This window comes from Maniola hyperantus, chromosome 13 (genome assembly GCF_902806685.2).
Source record: "Maniola hyperantus chromosome 13, iAphHyp1.2, whole genome shotgun sequence".
NCBI classification, from domain to species: Eukaryota; Metazoa; Arthropoda; class Insecta; order Lepidoptera; family Nymphalidae; genus Maniola; species Maniola hyperantus.
The window spans coordinates 2161520-2184127 of record NC_048548.1 but is presented as its reverse complement, the minus strand read 5'-3'; the positions used below and the strand labels follow the sequence as shown (position 1 = coordinate 2184127).

At 38.3% G+C, this 22608-nt stretch overlaps 6 protein-coding genes across 9 annotated transcripts; 3 read left to right on the top strand and 3 right to left on the bottom strand.

The window, feature by feature from the left end:
* The first annotated feature begins 386 nt into the window (after positions 1-386).
* On the top strand, positions 387-2252 carry LOC117987796 (uncharacterized). Its single transcript, XM_034974858.2, has 3 exons — positions 387-478; positions 1116-1352; positions 2085-2252. The coding sequence occupies exons 1-3, from the start codon at positions 394-396 to the stop codon at positions 2237-2239; spliced, it is 477 nt and encodes a 158-aa protein (XP_034830749.1). The 5' UTR covers positions 387-393; the 3' UTR covers positions 2240-2252.
* An 820-nt stretch (positions 2253-3072) lies between these two features.
* Positions 3073-5092, top strand: LOC117987793 (uncharacterized). The gene is made up of 3 exons (XM_034974853.2): positions 3073-3295; positions 4232-4473; positions 4793-5092. The coding sequence occupies exons 1-3, from the start codon at positions 3204-3206 to the stop codon at positions 5068-5070; spliced, it is 612 nt and encodes a 203-aa protein (XP_034830744.1). The 5' UTR covers positions 3073-3203; the 3' UTR covers positions 5071-5092.
* A 693-nt stretch (positions 5093-5785) lies between these two features.
* LOC117987798 (uncharacterized) lies at positions 5786-7986 on the bottom strand. The gene is made up of 4 exons (XM_034974860.2): positions 7879-7986; positions 6840-6963; positions 6433-6459; positions 5786-5913 (listed from the first exon to the last, which is right to left on the bottom strand). Exons 1-4 carry the CDS (start codon positions 7958-7960, stop codon positions 5802-5804), a joined length of 345 nt encoding a protein of 114 aa, XP_034830751.1. The 5' UTR covers positions 7961-7986; the 3' UTR covers positions 5786-5801.
* A 1946-nt stretch (positions 7987-9932) lies between these two features.
* LOC117987794 (uncharacterized) lies at positions 9933-12990 on the bottom strand. The gene is made up of 4 exons (XM_034974854.2): positions 12795-12990; positions 12215-12333; positions 11404-11558; positions 9933-10115 (listed from the first exon to the last, which is right to left on the bottom strand). The coding sequence occupies exons 1-4, from the start codon at positions 12928-12930 to the stop codon at positions 9947-9949; spliced, it is 579 nt and encodes a 192-aa protein (XP_034830745.1). The 5' UTR covers positions 12931-12990; the 3' UTR covers positions 9933-9946.
* Positions 12991-14176: 1186 nt separating this feature from the next.
* Positions 14177-19732, top strand: LOC117987789 (leucine-rich repeat protein soc-2 homolog). The gene is made up of 3 exons (XM_034974849.2): positions 14177-15440; positions 16175-16260; positions 17129-19732. The coding sequence occupies exons 1-3, from the start codon at positions 14353-14355 to the stop codon at positions 17392-17394; spliced, it is 1440 nt and encodes a 479-aa protein (XP_034830740.1). The 5' UTR covers positions 14177-14352; the 3' UTR covers positions 17395-19732.
* Positions 19601-22490, bottom strand: LOC117987795 (nucleoside-triphosphatase THEP1). Of its 4 annotated transcripts, none has more exons than XM_069502782.1 (4): positions 22184-22490; positions 21837-22093; positions 20833-21040; positions 19601-19767 (listed from the first exon to the last, which is right to left on the bottom strand). In XM_069502782.1, the coding sequence occupies exons 1-4, from the start codon at positions 22224-22226 to the stop codon at positions 19616-19618; spliced, it is 660 nt and encodes a 219-aa protein (XP_069358883.1). In that variant the 5' UTR covers positions 22227-22490; the 3' UTR covers positions 19601-19615. The 4 variants fall into 4 exon arrangements, with proteins under 4 accessions (XP_069358883.1, XP_069358884.1, XP_034830748.1 ...); XM_069502783.1 differs by having other exon boundaries at positions 20833-21037; XM_034974857.2 differs by having other exon boundaries at positions 19628-19767; positions 20840-21037; positions 22184-22452.
* Between the last annotated feature and the right edge of the window lie 118 nt (positions 22491-22608).

Sequence of the window (22608 nt, the reverse complement as noted above, 5' to 3'; positions counted from 1 at the left end):
TATTGTGGTCATGAAATAATAATTAGTATTTTCAACTTTCGAAGTGAGTGGCTATATCAAGTGGGGTATCATAATATGAAAGGTCTTCACCTGTACATTCTAAAACAGATTTTTATTTATTTTTATGCATCATAGTTTTGGAATTATCGTGCAAAATGTCGAAAAAATACGACTGTAGTACGGAACCCTCATTGCGCGAGCCTGACTCGCACTTGGCCGGTTTTTTTATAACTAATATTTTTCCACGTTTAAGTTTATCGCTGACTAATTGCTTGAAAGTTTTAACAATTTCGAGATTGGTTATTTTCAGTGTAATGGCATTAACGATGTGGCTATAGCCCAGTAGGTACGACACAAGTGATGTGGCTATAGCCCAGTAGGTACGACACAGTGATGTGGAGAGTTGCTTTGGGCTATTTTCTACTAAATGTCTTACATTATGCAACGCATAGTGAGGCTTATCTCGTTGGAGCTGGGCGTAAGTTATTTGAAAACTAATTTAACATCCCAAACGTCGTTTATAAACGTCGTGCCCCAAAAACTGATTAACGCGTCTGGTGACCCAAGAGCTGGTGCTTATTTCGCTCAACGCCTTGCCATTCAGCGGGGTAATAGCGCCAGTGTATTGGGCACAATGTCCATAAATAACCATTTGGACGGCGTATACCTTTACTGTGCCATAACTGACTGACTGACAGATAGCACACAGCCTACGCTGGTGAATGTAGAGATTTAACCTACGTGATACATCCAGGCGGACCAGATCGCGGGAATAAGCTTGTTTTATTAGTTAGTAGAATAGAATATAATAGTTAATAGAATAGAAAATTTCTAGTCTTTTAAAGTCTTTTTCTAGTTTAAAGTCTTTCTTCGCGAAAGTCTACGATGACATCTTAAATATATAAAAGGAAAAGGTGACTGACTGACTGATCTATCAACGTACAGCTCGGATCGGGCTGAAATTCAGCATAGAGATAGCTATTATGACGTAGGCATCCGCTAAGAAAATATTTTTGAAAATTCGGCCCCTAAGGGGGTGAAACAGGGGTTCGAAATTTGTATGTCCACGTGGACGAAGTCGCGAGCATAAGCTAGTCAATCTATATTTCTTCCAGTAAACGTCCGTTTTGCTCAAATGCTCCAAAGCGACGCCAAATACAAAGCCCTAAGAGAAGAGATGATAAAGTCGAACACTCGCAACTTGGCCTACCACTGCCGTGCCGACAAGAGCGACTGCGATGCGGCCCTCGCGAAGATGCGGTACAAGGCCAGCAAGCACTTCTACGCTCTGTCCAAAGCTGTTGTTGACTATGTGAAGAATAGGAGGCAGGCACGACCTACGGGTTATGTTGGTAAGTAGAAACTAACATCCTCTAGATAGCGCTGGAAAAGTCCTAAGAGATTTTTTTCTACCCTCACTTTTCATGTTCAGAAGGTACGTAATTACCTTGGTTGTTTTTCAAAGTTTAAAATATACCTATGCCTCACTATGGCGGTACCTGGCAGGTTTATATAACAGCAGAATTTCTGCTGTGAGTGTGACACACAAACAGATGCATAGAACGACTGGACAAAACTATATCTACGGATTCTTTGTTACCACAGAACTCTAAAAACTACATGGTATTTGGGATATGTTTTTTTTAAATAAAGATAGCGAGCAAACGAGCAGGTGGGTCACCTGATGTTAAGTGATTACCGCCGCCCATGAACATTTGCAGCACCAGAGGAACTGCCGATGCGTTGCCGGTCATTTAGGAATTTGTTGGTCCGCCCCTTGAATAACCCCATGTTGTAATCTAGTGGGAACACCGCCAATGGGAGTTGATTCCACAGTTTGCATGTACATGGAAAGAAGGATCTGGCACAACGGACGGTCGAAGTGCACCAGACATCTAGGTGGTGAGGGTGAAATTGTTTACGGTGGGTGTGGTTGTAGAAAAAGGAGGGTGGAATGAGTGTATAACGTCAGTTTAAACCTTGTTTAACTTTTGGTTGTGAAATTTTTAACTTTGATGTCTGTGCATTTTCAACATTCGTGACGCGTAGTTTTGTTCTATCTGTAATTTTTAAATGTTTTACAGGTACAGCAACATTCTGCCAAGACAACATCTGCGTGCCAGACACCGACCCGCCCATCGTGTACGGAGGCTGCTTCACTCTCATCTCCTGCGGCGGAAACCAGACCTGGCACCTCGACCCTGTGGTCTATAAGAAGAGGAAAAATAAATATTATTGAATTTATCTAGAAATGTTTATTATTTCCTTTGCCCCTATACACACCCTATTTACATTATACCTACCTACCTATCACGTACCTTTTTTTTAATTTTTTTGAGGGGGAAATCTTCTTAAGATACCAAATCGGGTTATATGGGATTTCCACCCACTAAAACCCCGTCGGTGGCCCTCCCCAGCACATATTGAGAGGCCCCGGGAACTCTAAAGAACGAACGCCGGTGCCTCTCTCGCTCGACGCCCGCTGGACACATCCTGGAGAAAGTGCAGCCACTATCTATCACGTACCTACAATCTAAATACCTTCAAGGCAAGATTAAATAAGCCTTTAGGCAAACGCGCTCCAAACTACTCAGACCTAATCATTGCTTTTCATTAGGCAATAGCTGATGCCCGCGACTTCCTGTGGGAATTCTTCAATTTTCCGGGATAAAAATTAGCCTATGTCCTTCCCCGGGATGTAAGCTATCTCTGTACCAAATTTCGTCAAAATCGGTTGAACGAATGAGCCGTAAAAAGCTAGCAGACAGACAGACAGACAAACATACTTTTGCATTTATAATATTACTATGGATAATTAGCACCGGAGAGCATTTGCTACAGTAGCTATAATAATGGCGACATAGTGAGTTTTCAGGGGGTTTACACGTCATGTGCATTTTTTTAATTTTACCTACAAATGTATGGAAATTGCAAATTTAATAATACAGGATTACGTTGCCACACAGCAAACAAACGACTCATAATTAGGTATTCACACATTTCTTACACCAATTTATGTAACAGTCTCGATATCAATTGAAAAACAATCAAAAAGTGCACACCTGTTGCATTGTGCGGAAACAATGCACTTTTGTACATTTATAATGTTGAAGGGAACCTATAAAGCGTACAAGTTCAAAGGATCGATCAGATCTTGATTTTCTTTGACACGGTTTGTAAAATGTATGCGTAATAAGGTGTAGATGAAAATGAAGTGCGTAGTATTTCTTGTCCCATTAGTTTTAGTTTGTAGACGTGTTACATCAGAAATAAAAGGGAGTGTTATGATGAACATGTAAGTTTACATAATATTACAGCTTTTGTACTTGCCTTTTCCTTCTTGCTCCTAAGTTTTTCTAATTGGTGAACATTTATACATTTACTAGCTGATGCCCGCGACTTCGTCCGCGTGGATTTACATTTTTCAAAATCCCGCGAACACACTTTGATTTTCCGGGATAAAAAGTAGCCTATGTGTTAACCCAAGGTATAATCTATCTCCATTCCAAATTCCATCCAAATCCGTTCGGCCGTTTTTGCGTGATTGAGTAACAAACATCCAAACATCCACACTTTTTCACATATATAATATGAAATAGCTATACCTACCCTTTTATTTACGCTGGGAAATGCGAATACGCATCCCCCCCCCTCCCCGGGAGGCAAGCCAGCTACCCAACCAGCCAGCCAACTGGAGGAAGGTATATGGGACTCGCCGGCCGAGAGGCGACCGAAATACCCACCTCGCCTCTGCTAGTCTGAGGGACACGCGGAGAAACCTTCCCCCTGCCAGGTCATTAGCCATAGCCAACAAAATCGTTAACTTAATTCGTCTATTTCTGTTATAAATAACCTCAAAATCGGATGCATCTGATTTAGAAAACTAAAATTACTTGCTTTACCTATTTCAGATTTATTGATATTTGGATTTTAGTGAATACTAGCTTATGCTCGCGACTTCGTCCGCGTGGACCATACAAACTTCAAACCCCTATTTTACCCCTTTAGGGGTTGAATTTTGAAAAATCCTTTCTTAGCGGATGCCTACGTCATAATAGCTATCTGCATGCCGAATTTCCATTTTTCCATTTCCATTTCCATTTCCATTTCATGCGATCCGTCCAGTAGTTTGAGCTGTGCGTTGATAGATCAGTCAGTCAGTCAGACACTATATTATCTGGGCATTTAATTAGAAAGTTACAATTTTACAACTTTTTTATGATTTCCCCAGATTAACAAAAGTGAAACCAGTTGGACGTAGCCTCGGCTCCAGATTCGTACCACTAACAGAAGTCCCGCCACCACACATACCACACTCAAGGTCCGGGAGACGGCATCTAGAAGACGACTGTACTCAGAGACCACCCGCAGTCGAGGTGTACGAAGGCGGAAAAGTCGATATAATCGGGGACTATTATGACGAAAAGGTTGCGAAGACTGTCGCAACTGTGATTATACCAGATCATATTGATTGTAAGTTATTTTAAAGAAAATATTACGATAAAACTTAAAGCTAGCCTTATCTAATTACTGTACAAATCATGCGCATCAGCGGAAAAAAATGTAACTCTCGATAAGTAAGGCATACCTACTTGCGCCGCTTGCCGATTTCAGCTGTTTCCGCTGCGGGTCCCGGTCTGGATGCTATCTCCCTGATATGACACGGGGCCTATGTGTCAACGCAAGTTGCGTCCCATATTAGCGCCCGTTGCCGTTCCCAGGGAACCAGCGTCCATCAGATAACTGCAAATGTCATATTTATAATATTATAATAATATCTTTCTGCCAACAGACAAACATTTTCAAGTGACAACTCAAGTTCCATACCTCACCCTGGGTCCAATAGAAGCCATAGGCTATCATCCAAGCACCATAAAGAGTGAGCATCCCAGTGAATGCGAGAAGATCTACCAGGATCACATACAAGACATGTATTCAGATGAAACCACAGATTATTCCGAGGAGTCTTTAGAAATGGCCAAAATGCCAATCGGTGGTCCTGCAAACTCAGTGAAGCAGAAAGAAATCGAAGATCACTTGAGAGAGATGTACGATGATATGGATAAATAATGGAGCTCTATGTCTTTTGATACTTTTTTATATTTTGTGTATTTTTTTATAAATTAATTGGTTTAATAAAGAAAACTATTTATTAAAATATAAAGGTACCTAAGTAGATTCAGTTATTTTTCTGCAGTTGAATTACTCGTAGTATATGCGACCCGCAAATGCCCCAATCGTTAAACCTGTCACGTTGTATGGTTCAGAATGTTGGGCGGTAAAAGGGACGGATGAAAGGCGAGTACATGCGACTGAAATGCGAATGTTAAGATGGATGTGTGGTGTGACAAGGATGGATAAGATAAGGAAAACGAAAAGGTGACTTTATTACCGACAGTTTCTAAATCCCATCATTCTTGGTAGTCAGGTCCCCTGCAGCATCAGGATAGAGGAGTTGGAATCTAATTTTTTTATAGGACAATGTCACAAAGTTTCACTATCGATTTAAAAAAAAGTTACGCAAATCGATTCAGAAATCTCGCAGATTTCGGTGTACATAGGTAGAAAAACACAACTCCTCCTTTTTTGAAAGTCAGTTAAAATAGCGTATATTACTCCTTGGTTAATCCTCTACTTGTCTGTGAAAATCCGTCAAAATAGGATCAGCTGTTCCGAAGATTAGCCCGGTCAAACATACAGACACTTCAATTTTATTTATTAGTAAGTATAGATACTTAGCAGTGGGAAAATGAAAATACCTGTAACTTACGTAATCTATTGTTTTATTTTACAAAATTAGTTTACACTGGGCCTGCTTGTAAATTAAAGCTAGGTAACTTTACGTCTTTGTCCTTTTCATCAAATGCTTCATCTGTCTCATCGTCGTCAAAGTCATCCATATCCAAAGGATTTCTGAAAAAAAAACATTAATCATCATCATCATGATCAAACCATCACCGGCTTGCTACTGAGCATGGATCTCTCAGAATGCGAAGGATCTAGGCCTGTCTGCAATGCTGGCCCAGTGCAGCTTGTCACATGTTACACACCTTCGTTCGTGAATATTATGGATAACTCTCAGGTAGCGTGCACAGGGTTTGAAGCCACGGTAGACACTAGTTAAGTAGGAGCCTGTTTACTGGCTGGTCATAATGAAAAATATGCATTGGGCTTTACAACTGGGGTAAGCAGTGCATTTATGCCTCTATGACCTGCACGCCACTGCTCTCAGGCATGCGGTTTCCCCAGGGTGTTTTCCTTGACCATTAAAGCAATCGAACCCCCGACCTCCGGATTAGGAGGCGCGCGTCTTAACTACTAGGCTATTATGCCTTTTACATAATTATATTCAGGTCCCTCTTTTGAAATGCTAAATTAATTGCCAGAATTGATTATTAATTATTAGAGGAAAATATCGTTACGACCACTTACTTGTTCCAATTGATTTTATGTCGCTTTCTGAAAAAAATAGTAAGTTTTAATTTAAAACATCCCATACATTTACGTCTTCCCAATTATTCGTCCCTATAAAAGTTCCAAGACTCTCCAATATGCACGCAGAAATGCATGCAGAATATCAGTTAATTTAAAATCACTGAATTAGAAATAAACTTGTGTTTATTTTATAATGATTCGACTTGAGAACTATGCTTTCGTTGCTCATGTTTAAGAAACAGTTAAAACGAGACAGCGTTATAATTGTTGGCACAAATCTGTCTTGTTTTAAATGAAACTTAAGTCTGAGCAAAGTCAAAGTGTGCTCTATAGATCTCGGCTTCAGACTCTGGTAATCGGTGACTCAAAAAAATCAAAAGGAGTAATCAAATAATTAATTTCACCTGTTTGTAGCAATATAATCCTGGTCCATGTATTCCTCGGAAATCTCCACAGAAAGCGGTTGCCCACGATGGTCTTGTAAAATTCCGAAATAGCGGGGTGCTCGTGTCACGGTAAAAAGAAGACCTATAAAGGAAAAATTCAAGTTAGAAACCACTTTGAAGCACCGTAACCTCTGATTGAGCCCTATAGTCCCTCCAAATAGGAGGCCGAGGTCTTTAACCACTATACTATCATCGCTTTTTAGGGTTCCGTACCTCAAAAGGAAAAAAGGAACCCTTATAGGATCACTTTATTGTCTGTCTGTCAGTCTTTCCATCGTGTCAAGAAAACCTATAGGGTACTTTACGTTGACCTAGAATCATGAAATTTGGTAGGTAGGTCTTATAGTACAAGTAAAGGAATAAATCCGACAACCGTGAATTTATAGTTACATCACAAAAAAAATGTGTTCATGAACATAATATAATCAGTGATTTCAATTTTCAAAGTTTTTTTTTTTTTTTTTTTTAATACAATAAAACTTAAAGCTAGCCTTATCTAATTACTATAATAAGAATTAATCTATCTAATTTTCAAAGTAAGATCAATATACCAAAGTGGGCTATCATAAATGAAAGGACTTCACCTTTACATCCTAAAACAGATTTTTACAGTCTGACTCGCACTTGGCCAGTTTTTTTTTTAAGAACCTAACGTAGCAACTTTGATTTTTATTTTCTTCCTCTCTATCCCTTAATCTTTTTTAAATAAATAACTATGTGAATGTGCTTTCGAAATTTAAAATGTTCTAAAACTAATGGTTAGATCTATAGAGAAAGAAAGAAAGAAAGAAAATACATTTATTTGTAGTTGGTGTCACAGATAAAAACAAAGTACAAATGTAACATTTTCATCTGTGACACCACCCCAAATGAGTGGGGGGTGAGCTATATCTCTCACGTCACGCCTCTCACATAAATCTGTCTCGTTTTAACTCAATCTTAAGTCTGAGCAAAATCAAAGTGCGCTCTATAGATCTATGCCTCAGTAGATACTTACTATCATCAAAAGCATGGAGTCCTTTAAAAACTATACATAAAACTATTACGACAATCTGAAGTTTCAATTGCTTTTCACACATTTTACTATTTACAAAGTTACTTTTACTACTTATAGCTAATTATTATGATTGTTTTTTTTTCTACTTCGGCTTTTACGTTAATTAAATCTAATTACGTCTGTACATTTCTGTCAGGCTAAACTTTTAACTCTCGCACAGATTCCTAGTTTTGATTTGGCTTAACCAGTCCTTGTTCTGAAAACTTCCGTAACCAGAAAGTTTAGAAAACACCAAAATGTTGATTCAAACTGTGCCATTGTTGTAATCCTTGCTAACACGTGACCCAAGGTTGTTAATAACAAATTGTTTGTACGATTCACGTGCCCTAACTTCTGAAGTAAGCCAATAAGGTACAAAGCACGTACGTAAGTACAAAATATGGATAGTTCAATTCACGAAGACGCGCCCCACTATTTTTCGTGCGAGGAAACCACGGGTGCGGGAGTGATCTTTGCCTAATTTATCTTCTTGTGCGAGTGCCCACATCACTGATCAATGCATTACGACTTACGATAGAACTCACAGTATAAAGCACATTTGCATTGTTACCTATTGGGACGAAGAGTAAGGCGCGTTATCATGGATTGAACTATCTATACAGTTATATTTAGCTACATCTTAGGTATATCATCACCATCTGTTGTTGTTGGATGTTTGTATCCACTGCTGGACATAAGCCTTTCAAAGGCCACGTCACCAGATACAGTCATGTTACGCTTAGGGATATGTGGTCACCACTCCAAAATATGTCTGACCCAGCAGCAATCTGTTTCGCGTCAAACACGACTAGCCCACAGCAACTCTTGCTTATCCAATCCATCAGCCTATTTGCGTCCACTGCTGGACATAGGCCTTTCCAAGAGCGCGCTACCACGGTCCTCCACCTTCCTCATCCATCCACTCCCCGCCACCTTCTTCAGGTCATCAGTCCAGCGGGCTGGAGGTCGTCCCATACTGCGCTTACTGGTACGCGGTCTCCACTCCAGAACACGTCTGCCCCATCAGCCGTCGGTTCTGCGACAGACATGACCTGCCCATTGCCACTTCAGCTTGCTAATCCTAATCTTTGCTTATCCGCTAAGTACCAACTGGCCGCTTTAGACGCCGTTGATCGTCGAGCTAGGAGACATAGGCGAAGATTCACCACTTTTGATCTTGATCACCGCCGTAAGGTTGCCGGCCTTTCGGTGTTTTACATGATATATTTCGGAGTGTGTGCTCAAGAGCTGTTCGATCTTGTCCCCCCCCCCCCCCCCTCACATTTCTACCACCGTACCGCAAGACGCCGGGCAAGTTTTCATCCCTATGTCGTCAACATTAAATCTACGCGTACGAAATGCTTTGCGTCATCATTCCTTATGCATGGCTAGGATCTGAAATACTCTTCCGAGATCAGTGTTTCCTGCCAATTATAATCTGGGTAACTTTAAAACAAGAGTGAATAGGTACCTTCTAGGCAAACGCGTTCCATCTTAGGCCACATCATCACTTCCCATCAGGTGTGATCGTGGTCAAGTGTACGCCTATAATGAATAAAAAGGGTCAGACAGCCCGCTTCGGCATCTGGAATCTGGATGTTGCTCGTTTCACGGGTTTTATTGAGTAATTTTAAATAATTTTAAATACATATCAAAAATTGCGTTACCGGCAGGAATCGAACCTGCATCTTCTGGGTTCGCGCCCGATGCCTTGACCACTCGGCCACGGTCTCGCTTACTGCCAGGCTTAGGTTTTATTGACATTTATCACTATCCCAATAGGTAGAGTAGGTATGAAGCCGGAGCAACTCAGCTTCTTACCTAGTATTTAAATGAAACGCGTGATTCTATATCGATAGTAGAAACAGTGATCTGAATTATCCTTAAAATTTTGTTACATATTATATTTTCGTACAAACATAGTGTACCTACCTAATGTCGTTAATTTTTGTCTCCGGTATTTTATAGTGGGAGAAGAAAAAATTGCTAATAGTTTGTAATAATTAATTTTATTATTTTCTATTCAAAACTATCTATAGAAAAGGTTCCCCTCCCCGCCCCACAGCCTCCTCCCGCCGTAGCCGATGAGTTCTTGACGCACGGAGTTGTACTTCTTGAAGAACAGCTTCTTGAGGATGCGCTTGCGACGCTTGTCTTCTTTGAGGCATGACTCCAGCTTATCCATGCACACGTCTTCCCTGAAACAAATTAACAAACTCTCGTTAGACAGTGGTATGCTCCTTGTATAGAGAGAGAGCCAGCGCGTGCCAGACCTTCGTCTAAATATATAAAACGAAAAGGTGACTGACTGACTGATTGACTGACTGATCTATCAACGCACAGCTTAAACTACTGGATGTATGACGGTAGGCATCCGCTAAGAAAGGATTCTTGAAAATTCAACCCCTAAGGGGGTGAAATAGGTGTTTGAAATTTGTGTAGGTAGTCCACGCGGACGAAGTCGTGAGCATAAGCTAGTTTTTACTATAATTTATATTGATTTCAAAATTCTTGTACGGATGGCACGGAACCCTTCGTGTGCAAGTCCGACTCGCACTTAACTGATTTTCTTCCCTACATAGTATAAAATAAAGTCGCTTCCCGCGTCTGTATGTATGTATGAACGCGTAGATCTTTTAAACTACGCAACGGATTTTAATGCGGTTTTCACCAATAGATAGAGTGATTCAAGAGGAAGGTTTATAGCTATAGTTTAATTCTCAAAAAATTAGAGATCCCTAGAGAAATTGAATTAATGTGAATTAGGTCGGAAAAAAAATCCTCTCATTTGAGAGTTTCCGAGGCAATGACACCACATTAGTATCTACATTGCGCCCATGCAAAGCCGTGGCGGGTCGCTAGTTTCAATAAAAAAAAATTATTTAAAATCCTAAATTTTAACAAAACCCTTTACAATGGTTACGTAGTCATTAGTTACTAAGGACGTATGAATGGGCCGCGTGACAACCCCTGGACTAGTGAATTACTGTACATTGGGTTGCCTTCCCCATTCCTAAAAACTTAAATAAATGTTATTACAATTTAGTGCGCAAAGTGATAGTGGTGTGCAAGTATGTATGTATGTTATTCAATATAATAACCTGGATAAGTATCTCTACATAGTATAAAATAAAGTCGCTTCCCGCTGTCTTTATGTATGAACGCGTAGATCTTTAAAACTACGCAACGGATTTTAATGCGATGTTCACCAATAGATAGAGTAATTAAAGAGGAAGGTTTATAGGTATAATTTAATGTTAGTTTGTGTTAATTTGTTGAAATATGACGATATTTGAACAAAATGACGGAAGAAATCAAGCTTCCATCGAAAATTAACAAGTATTACGCGCAAAAAACGAAACGGAGGCGGCGGTGGTAGCATTTATAATATTAGTATGAAAGTGACACTACATAAGTATCTACATTGCCACCCATGCGAAGCCGGGGCGGGTCGCTAGTTGTAAATAAATTAGAGAAAAATCTCACTTGTAATTCTGATCGAATAGCAGCTTGATCGGTTCTGTTTTGGTGTACTTGTCTGGGAGACGGGACCCGGGGGGCATTTTGGACAGATCCTTCATTATACCCATTATTGTGTTCTCGAGCTGAGCTAGCTTTGGCACCATCAGCCTTTTTATTACCTGGAAATCAATAAAAAAGTCTACGTAAACGCAGATAATATTCTAAGGCTGTCTTACGTAACTTTTCTAGTGCAGAACCCTAGTCCAAATCATAAGTAAGTAGGTAGGTACCTAAAGTATTTAGGTAGAAGACAAAGTCCCGGGCATGGTCTAGTTTTATTTAATCAGAAGTGGGATTTTCGTATATTTTACCTGACTTTTAATGTAATTTGATTTTTAAAGTTAAAGCGTGGTCATATGAACTAATAATTAGTATTTTTTTCAATTTTCGAAGTAAGCTAACTATATCAAGTGGGGTATCATATGAAAGGTCTTCACCTGTGCATTCTAAAACAGATTTTATTTTAATTTTTATGCAACATAATTTTTGAATCATCATGCAAAATGTCGAAAAAATACGACTGTAGTACGGAACCATCGTTGCGCGAGCCTGACGAGCACTTGGTCGGGTTTTTTTAAATCACTGGGTAGATTAGTTACCATCTCTCAGAAAGATCGTTAGGGGATCGTTAGACTAGTTTTACTTAATCAGAAGTGGGATTTTCGTATATTTTACCTGACATTTAATGTAATTTATTTTTTAATATTGAGCGCCATTTAAATTAGAGTCATCTCCTTTACTTCCGCAAGAAAGTATTCGCTTTTTAAAAACTTACCTTGCCGCATTTATTACCCGACTTGCAAGGCGTCCTGAACTTCCTTCCCAGATCCATGTTGGGTAAATTTTGTATCTGTGCTATGACGTTTGAAAATGTGCCCACTGCTGTCTTCTGTCCTGTTACAAAATAATAAGAAAAATTAAGTAAATACAATGCGTAAAAATGACTTTCACGCGCCATTTTATGTGTCAAATTTCATGTTAAAAGTACGATTTTAGTCACATTTTAGTTCTTATTTTAAAGGTGAACCGTACTTTTGACATGACAGTTGACCCATAAAGTTAAAATAGCACGTGAGAAGTTATTTTGTACGGACTATACCTATAGGTGTAACTAATAATTTTTTTACTAGATTATTCCCGCGACTTCATCCGCGTGGACTACACCAAACACTTATTTTATCTTATAAAATCCTTTCTTAGGTTGGGATAGAAACTAAAGTAGCCACCGCACCACGCGCACGTCATAGTTTTTGAATTATCGTGCAAAATGACGAAAAAATACGACTGTAGTACGGAACCTTCGGTGCGCGAGCCTGACCTCGCACTTGGCCGGTTTTTTTTTGACAGATACATACGCATTTTGTCCCGCTTCGTTTTTCCTACTCTAGCTATATCGGGTTTGCTATATTCCTCCGAAGCTTTGCTACACGTTACACATTCACTTAATACTGTAAAAACAAATAAGTGTCGAAAGTATATTTTTAAATTCATTTTAGTAGCCCTAATTAGTCGTGAGTCTTGGCCAGAAGAAACAAATCGTTTGAAAATTCAAATAGAAAGTCTAGTATTATGCCTCGATCTAAGACCGAGAGAAAGATTGAGTGAGTTTGTAAACATTTCTGTAATATTTAGAAATAGGACTAAGTAGGTAGGTACCACCACCATACTTGTAATACCTATAGCAATATTAACAAAAATTGAAATACCTACCACGCAATTTTATCCTTTGGGCCTGAATCCAGAGTCACAATATTTTTAAAAAACCCGTGGTAGGTAACTCTTTGCTTTTCCGAAATAAAAAGTAGCCTATGTTCCCAGGGATGCAAACTATCTCTGTAGGAACCAAATTTCTTCAAAATCGGTTAAACGGGTGGGCCGTAAAAGGCTAGCAGACAGACACACTTAAGTATGGATTAGTATGCAGGATGATAACGATTATTAAAGTTTAAATACCTAGGTACTTAATAAAAACCTGTATTTAAGCTTTTTTTGAAAATCACCCCTTACTTGAGTGGAAAAAGGGATGAAAGATTGTATGGGAAAAGTTTACTGTCACTATTAACTTGGGGGAAGGTACCTACCTAGATTTCTTCAATGGATTATGCATCAGATAAGAAAGGATTTTACAAAAAACCTAAGAGGGTAAAAAGGGGATTGGATGATTGTTGAAAGTGGTAAATATCAATGAAAGCTGTATGAAGTTCGGTCATAGTAGTGGTAACCATAGGGTTCCGTACCATTTGATTAAAAAAACCGGCCAAGTACGAGTCAGACTCGCGCATCGTGGGTTCCGTACTCGGTAGGTATTATTTTCGACATTTTGCACGATAGATCAAAAACTATTATGCATAAAAATAAATAAAAATCTGTTTTAGAATGTACAGGTAAAACCTTTTTAAATTATGATGCAATCCCACTGGTGAGTAGTTAAGTGGGGTGGAATAATTTCAATCTCATAGTAAATCACAAATTGTTCGCAGACAAAGTCGCAGGCAACTGCTAGTTAAATATAATATAATCTCGTTTATCCTCGTTGCTGTCCCTTAGATAAATGATTGTAGGTTGTACCCATACCTACTAGTGACTGACAGGCTAATTTTTTATGCTACTATTTCCATTGAGCCATTGGCTCTTGTTTGACACTTTTTAAAAGTTACCCGTGGTCACTGTATCACGTCGAAATCGACACATTTTGACATAAGCGAACTTTATTGTCTGTAGAAAGCAGAGAGGAGAATCCATAGAGAAGCAAATCTGAGAAATTTTGAGGTTATTTTATTTTCTGGTCATTTTATGAAATTCAAAAAAATATAAATTATTATGGTTTCCCAATTCGTATCCCATTTTTATCATATTCCCAATTAATTTTTATTTATTTTAAGAACAGACGTTATATAAAATTCATATCATTAAATGGACGGGACCAAAAAAATTGAATTGGAGGACAGTACTGTTGAAAAAAGAAATGGCTTTTCTCAAAATGGGGTTTCATCAGCAAACGTGATTCAAGAACACCTAACCATCCTGGATTTAAGTAACAAAAATCTAGCAGCTATTGATGAAAATGTGAAACTACCAACAAATCTAGTCGAACTTAACCTTTCACATAACAAACTTCGTGATGTGCCAGTGTCAGTGTTAAATCTGGAAAATATAAAAGTTTTGGACCTCTCGCACAATTGCATTCAGTATTTCGACGATACACCGCAATTTTGCCATACGATACAATCGTTAACTATATCCAATAACGATTTACATGGCCCTCCATACTGGGTTTGGTCAGAAGCACCCACAAATTTAAAAGAAATTAATTTAAGTTGCAATGTAAATATAACGAAATCGTTTCATGATGGCTATTATGAAGAACTACTCGGGTACAAAACTTTAGTTACCAATATAATAATTTATAACTGCAAATTGACTGATTATATTGACTTATTAGGTACCTTTCCTAACGCAAAATCACTAGTGTTAGGTACAAGTGATTCTAGCTTGTACAGTTTTAACAGACTAGAAGAGGTGCCTTGCAGTGGAATGAATAAGTGCTGTGATATAGAATATTTAAATTTAAGTAACACAAATGTTTACACTGTTGACTCGAGTATACAAATATTTACGAATCTAAAAGAAATTGATATATCATATAACAAGTTGGATAGTCTGCCTGAGGAGTTTTGCTTATTAGAAAACTTGGAGATATGCATTCTGTCATACAACCGCATAATCAGCTTGCCGGCAAATTTTTGTAATCTTAGCAAGATAACAATTCTTTCTGTAGACTGTAACGAACTTTACATCCTACCTAGTGACATATTATGTAAATTACCAAATATAAGAAGATTAGATGTATATAACAATCACTTAAATGAAATGCCAGATGGAATTGAACACTTACTAGAAGTTGATTTAGCACAAAATTATTTTGAAGAACCTAACGACGATGAGTATTTAGAGAAAAGAAAACTAGTCCGAGCAAATATTGAGTACAGATATGATGGCAGGTAACTAAACAAACCAAGAATTTACTTTTTTATTCTAGCATGCTCCTTATACATATAGCATGTACTTGATGTCATGTTCTACATGACTGGGTGAAAGTCGTGGAGATTTTTTTTTACATGGGTATATAAATGTACTAGTCTTGACTGCAATCTCATGTGGTGGTAAGTGATGATGCAATCTCACATGGTGGTAAGTGATGATACAGTCTAAGATGGAAGGGGTATGGTAGTTTTATGAAACCCATGACCCATATCGGTTTCTATATGGCATCGTACCGGAACATTAAATCACCTGGTGGCATGGATTTGCTGGTAGCACGCAGTGGGCACTGTGGTTTGCACTGCAGTTTCGCCACCTAAATCCCCTCTGGTATGTGCAGGGTGGGGACTGCGGTGATTGTGGTGTGGGGTTGCTTGTACGCTGCTGCAGGCACTGCCGTGGCTATCGCTGCGAACGCGACCACCCGCACCCTTTCTGAACTGAATAACCACAACATGTACCCACCCACGTCTCCCTGAATGAGGCCTTAATGCTGATATCTTTAAAAAGAGCAACCGCCGAGTTTCTTGCTGATTCTCGGTAGGAAAGGCATTCTGAACCAGTGGTAAATCCATCTGATGACTCACAAGTACTTGTAAAAGTTTATTTGAATAAAAATGTTTCTTTTCTATTGTATCAGTTTAGAAATTATAATTATTCATGATTGTAAAATCTAATTCTTCTTTTCTTACAGAAAAGAGGAAGAAGACAGATCTGAAAGCGATCATTCTAAAGATGTGACTGATGATGAACTATGGTTCAGCTTAACACAGGATAAAGGTACTAGACATCAAATTAAAATTATACTATACTAGTTTGTTATTTCTTCTTCTTCCTTACCTTATCCCACGCTACGTGTGGTCGGCACAACATGTCTTCTTCCACTCACTTTTGCCGTTCGTCAACATATTATCCACCCCCTTTTCACGCATTTAGAGCCTCAATAGCTCAATGGGTAAAGGAGTGGACTGAAAACCGAAAGGTCGACGGTTCAAACCCCCGCCTGTTGCACCATTGTTCCTAACACAAGCTTGACGCTTAGTTGGAGAGTAAAAGGGGAATATTAGTCATTTAACATGGCTAATATTCTTTTTAAAAAAATATATATAAATAGTTACTTAATTTAATTTTGTTACTTAGTTGTAGGAAATGTAGGATAACTTGTCACTCCATAAGCATGCTGTGTTTACCTATAATTAGCTAATAGCTTATCATTTTGCGAACGTATTTTGTAGAATTAAAATCGTTATTTATGTACCTAAATGTTATAAACCGTTCGTGTAGACTATGCAAATTTCAAACCCCTGTTTTATCCCCTTAGGGGTTGAATTTTCAAGAATCCTTTCTTAGCGGATGCCTACGTCATACATCCGATGCATTTTTAATCGACTTCCAAAAAGGAGGTGGTTCTCAATTTGGCCCATTTTTTTACATGCACTTGTTCATAATGCTCTGTCAGTGTCCGTCAGAAAAGGCATGACCCAGATAATATGTAAACAGCTCTTTACACATTATATTATAAGAGCGAAAGGATATTATTTTATTTAAGAACTTTTGTGTTATTAATTACTTACGAAAATGGTTTTTATGTTACACCCTTAGGTTTTTCTGTTACGTTCTAGCTTCACCTGTAACTTTTTAATTTCAGATATGGAAGTTAGATCTAGCTCACCAGAAGACTGGGATTCAGATGAATATTGGGTCCCTCATGTGTCACGTCACAGCGGATCATTATCAGCACAGTCACGGTGGATATACTATGTCAAGAAAAAAATGAAAGAAGGGAACTTTTGTCCCATGGATGCCCATCCTGTACCAATGGCTGAACAAATAACATATGACAGATTGCTCAACCCAAAAGTAGTGTATGAATCTGATGGACAATTTGATGATTTTTCTAGTGATGACAGTTGATGGTTTTTTTTAATATTTCTTGAGACAAAATCAGGGATCAGTAGGTTGATTCCGGAAAACATAGGTAGGTATAAATCCCGCAAATTGCTAATGAGCGTGGCCGCCATTTTAGTGAGGTCAGCGCTAGACTGAAGTTTCGTATTTTTACTTAAATATACGGCAAATGACGTCATTTCGATGTTAATGAGACATGGTTCCAGCGCAGTAGCAATTTGCGGGACTTATACTCCCGTGGTTAGTCGGCGTAAGCCCGACTAATTTCGATTTTCGAATCCATCCTGGGTCCTTTTTCACAGGAATTCAGCTCAGCAGCTTTTCTCAGGGCAGCTGCAGCCGCAAACATCTATACTTATACTACTATACTTATAATTTATTATTATAATAAAATACTTACTATTACGGCGGTTACGCACTCGTCCAATCCGAGTCCGTGAAAATATACGTTCCTTTTTGTTTTGTTTGGTAGCTTATGACATGTCGTAGATAATCGCTGGTATTCTCACAGACGACAGATAGAATTCGGATGACGGAATTGCAGTGCGTAATCGCTGTTACTTATATTAAGTATTTTAATACAATGATATAAGCCTTTTATAATATTGATGTTCAACTCGGTAATTATATGAAGTAAGATACGTTGTTCAAATGCATAATGCTGAATGGTGATACTAATGCTAAGAAAGCTTTTGCAAGAGCAACCGCACGGCACGATATACGGTCATGATACACGACACACTGCAAGCGTCGTGACGATCGTATGCTTTTACGTATAAACCATAATTTTTTTTTTTAATTTGTTATATCTTGTATAGTAAGAGCGAGTATGCACTCATCCGATCCGAATCCGTGAAAATACAGATAAAATATTATTATATTATATTATATATCATATTATATTATTGTAAAGCTTGTTTAAATTATCAAAAATACTGTTATAAATTTATAATTAATATCTATTTAAGTATTCTGTAAAAAATTGTAATCCTATTTGGCCTTATTTTCAGTCTGTTATTATGTAAAACTATATTGTATGTATCGCTGTTGATTGCAAATAAACGAATAAAATAAAATAAAAAAATTATACGTCATATGTCACAACTCATATGCTATCATACAAATAGTTCTATGACTACTTTGGTACGTATTTTCACGGACTCAGATCGGATGAGTGAAACCATAAAATTAAAAAAAAAAATTATATCTTGTACAGTAAGAGCGATTACGCACTCATCCGATCTAAATCCGTGAAAATACGGATAAAACATTTCTACGTCATGTCATAACTCATAATAATGTATCATACAAATAGTTCTATGACTACTTTGAAACGTACCGATTTTCACGTACTCTGATCGGATGAGTGCGTAACCGCCCTAAGGAACCCTTCGTGTGCGGAACTGACTTTCACTTAAACCGTAGGGCGATTGTCTAAAACCTGCATCAATCATTATTACAATCTCAATAGTTCTGATTGGCTGAATTGGTGCGATTCTTGTTGCAACAATGCATTGTACTTGTAGCAATAGGTAGTGAGCGAGCGTTAACCAATCAGAGATGATTGCGATCGTGACATTGTAGCTGTCATTCTCCCGCAATCGCGCAGCTGATATTTTTGTTTTGGTACCTATAGATGTCGTGCGGTGCGTCATCAGTAAGTTTATGTCACCGTAAGAGCCCTCGCTCATGGCGACTTTTTGTAGCGATGCTGTCGCGCGTTTACTAAACACACGCCAGCATCACTACTAACGCGTGTTAGTCGGATTAGCAACGCGCTACTGCATCGCGACTGTATCGATGCAAACGCGCGACCGTGTCGGACGACATCGGGGAAAGAACGGAGGGAGGGTGGCGCATGAATGGAGAACCAAGCATCAGTGCAACATTTTTTTCTCGTTTGCATCGAGACAGAAGCGCGACAGTATCGCGTTTGCATCGCGACTGAATCTAAGACCGTGGGCGAGGGCACACAGCTAGCGACCGCTTCGCGACTGTATCGATGCGGAAGCGCGACAGCATCGCTACTGTATCGCTACAAAAAGTCGCCGTGGGCGAGGGCTCTAAAAAGTCGTAACAACAAAACGGCACCGACGACATAAAACGTGTGTCGTGCTGAGTGAAATATATGGCGCTCGAAGTCATCACCGCATTTTATCGTGTCGTGCGGTGGCTCGTGCAAAAAGGCCATAGTTTATATAAATATGTTTGAAACATATAAATAAAATTAAAACAATTTTGTCATTCTTAGTTTATTTTTTATAATTACATGAGTACCTATCACAAAATATAGAGCAAAAAGTGTAGTTATGTTTTGATTGCTGCATATATTTCTCTTTCTATTTCTTCGTGTATTGTATTTTTGTTTTGCCTTGTTACCTTAAAACAGTGAGTCGTGGTTAGTGCAACAAATCCTTATTGCAATTAGAGCTGCTGAATTTGGTGCATATTTTTTTTACAATGATAATTAATTTGTGCTGAGATATTCAAAGCACCAGGCATCTTATTAGGCATGTTTAAAAATCATCATCATCATCATGATCAACCCATCGCCGGCTCACTACAGAGCATGGGTCTCCTCTCAGAGTGAGAAGGGTTTTGGCTAGTCTACCACGCTGGCCAAGTGCGGATTGGCAGACATCACACACCTTTGAGAAAATTATGGAGAACTCAGGCATGCAGGTTTCCTCACGATGTTTTCCTTCACCGTTAAAGCAAGTGATATTTTAATTACTTAAAAACGCACTTAACTCCGAAAAGTTAGAGGTGCGTGCCCGGGATCGAACCCTCGACCACCGATTAGAAGGCGGACGTCCTAAACACTAGGCTACCACAGCTGTTTAAAAATAGCGATGCCTAAATCTTAAAAAAAAATTGAATGTATCGAAAAACAAAAATTACTGTTGATGTATAACAAATGACGTCATGACAAAAACAATCGAATAAAAATCGACAAATGATTCATTCATTGTCAAGTGTACCAATGCTCTCTGTGACGAATGCAGAGCGCAATCTGGAATAAATCGAAAATCTAAATCAATTGCATTAGATTTTCGTGCAATTGCATTTAATTGTCGATTTATTTGTCCCAGACAATTAAAACAACAATCCTGGCTAACAAAACAAAAGTCTGGAAAACCGCGGCAAAATTAAAAATATCAGTATGGCAGCTCTGAAAATAGTGTGACAGACCTGAAATAACCTAATTTGATAGAACAGAAATGAAAATAAGTAGTTCGAAAGTATCAAATCAGGTTATTCAAGGTCTGTCATACTAATTTTGGGGCTGCCATACTGATATTTTTTAGCCGCGCTTTTCGAGTTTTTTTTTGGTGAGCTAAACTAACAATTTAACAATCGAAAATAAGTAATCGTTTTTCGATTGTTCAATTATTCGTGTACTAATATTGGAAGGGTAAAACTGTATATTTGCTAAACTGTGACTACTTACAACCCACACTTTGCTACTACTGTGTTTCCGAATAGACTCTATAAGGGGATCAGTACTTCTCATAGGCATCGTTGCCAGCACAATATTTTTTGAAGCTGGACTAAAGATCTCCTTTATCCTCGACTTGAAATTTGTACTGAAAAATTCCATCCTTCCTATTTCATCTATGACTAGGATGCATGTTTCATCATCTTCAGGCTGCTGGAAAAAAGCATCAAAATTAGATACAGTACGCTGCAGAAAGTAATGTACATCGACCTTTACGAGGAGGTAGCAGATTTGTAGAGCACTGTCTCTCGTTGAGACGGACAAAACATCATATAGGTAGGTATAAGTGACAGAGACAACGTTCTACAAAGCCGAAATGTCATTCTAATTTCTAAAGACTGATGTACATTATTTTTTGCTGCGTACTGCACCTACCGAATTTTATTTTTATGATTACCACCAATCTCTTTTATTTATTTATACTAATTATACTAGCGCCTAGCTGCAATCAGAACTGCTGGCATGTGATGATGCAACCTACAATGGAGTGTCTAGAAGATGCCTATTCACTCCTGACTTGAAGGTACCTAATACCTATACTGGAGGAGAAAACTGGTGCTGGAAAGCAGTTCGAATTTGAAACAAGGTAGCAAATTGTGTCATGTGTCTGCAGAATGTTGACTATGTTGATGCAGACCATAATGGTGCAGACCATAATGGTGCCTTGCAGTACAGTACCTAGTAGAAAGGTGAAGGAGGAACTACTCTCCGAAATATATCTCTTATCTGTATATCATGTCTTCAATCCTTTTGTTTTTTTTATAGCTGATGATTGTAGCTCTGAACTCATTTCCAAACAATGCTTTACATATTTTACCAACAAATCTTAATGTTTGTATGCAGTGGCTCATGTTGACACATAATATTATACTCGTAGATTTCAGACATTGTACTATCAACATAAACATATTCTAATTACTGAATTCAATGCAGACTTTCAAAATATTACCATTTTCATAGCTTGCATAGCAATATTCTCAAATTCTTGTACCAGGACACCATATTTTCCAACAGTAAATTGTGCTGGAGTGGAGAGTAAGCTCTGTTCTCTAGATAATCTCCCACGCTCTCCACTTAATGACACCACATCAAATCCCTCCCTTATTCGATTACGTCTAACCTCCTCCGTCAAGAATCCGACTGTTTTAATTCCTTTCTCATTCAATAATAAACATAATTTTTTTGTCAAAGTAGTCTTGCCTACACCTGTAAATTATTGGATATTCTGTAATTTGATGTTAGGACTATCAGATGCCGTCACAATAAAAGAGTCGGAGCCAAAGTTTATAAGCTAACCTGTGTCGCCGGTAAGTATGAAATAACTTATTTTGTTCGCCATTATTAAATTATAGTTTAATAATAACCATTAGAGAGCAGACTGTTTGAACCTACTACAATAATATTGTTATATTTGGGGAAAAAATTATGAACACCCGAATTTTCACAATAACTTTAAAAATTGAAATGAAATGTTTCGATTAATCTCCATTTCATTCCAAAAAGAATATAATCACTATCACTATCTTATCACTTTTCTTTGTTATTCACTATTGTCTGAGATTGTAAGTACCTACGTGTTTATTCCTAATTTGACAATATTTTGATTTTGTCAAAAGTCAGCTGTTATGACCATAGACAAAAATCCTTCGTTCTTCGATATTTTTAAGCTGTATTAGGAATACCACATTAGGAGATTTTCCTCTATCCTAAGGAGTAAGTAA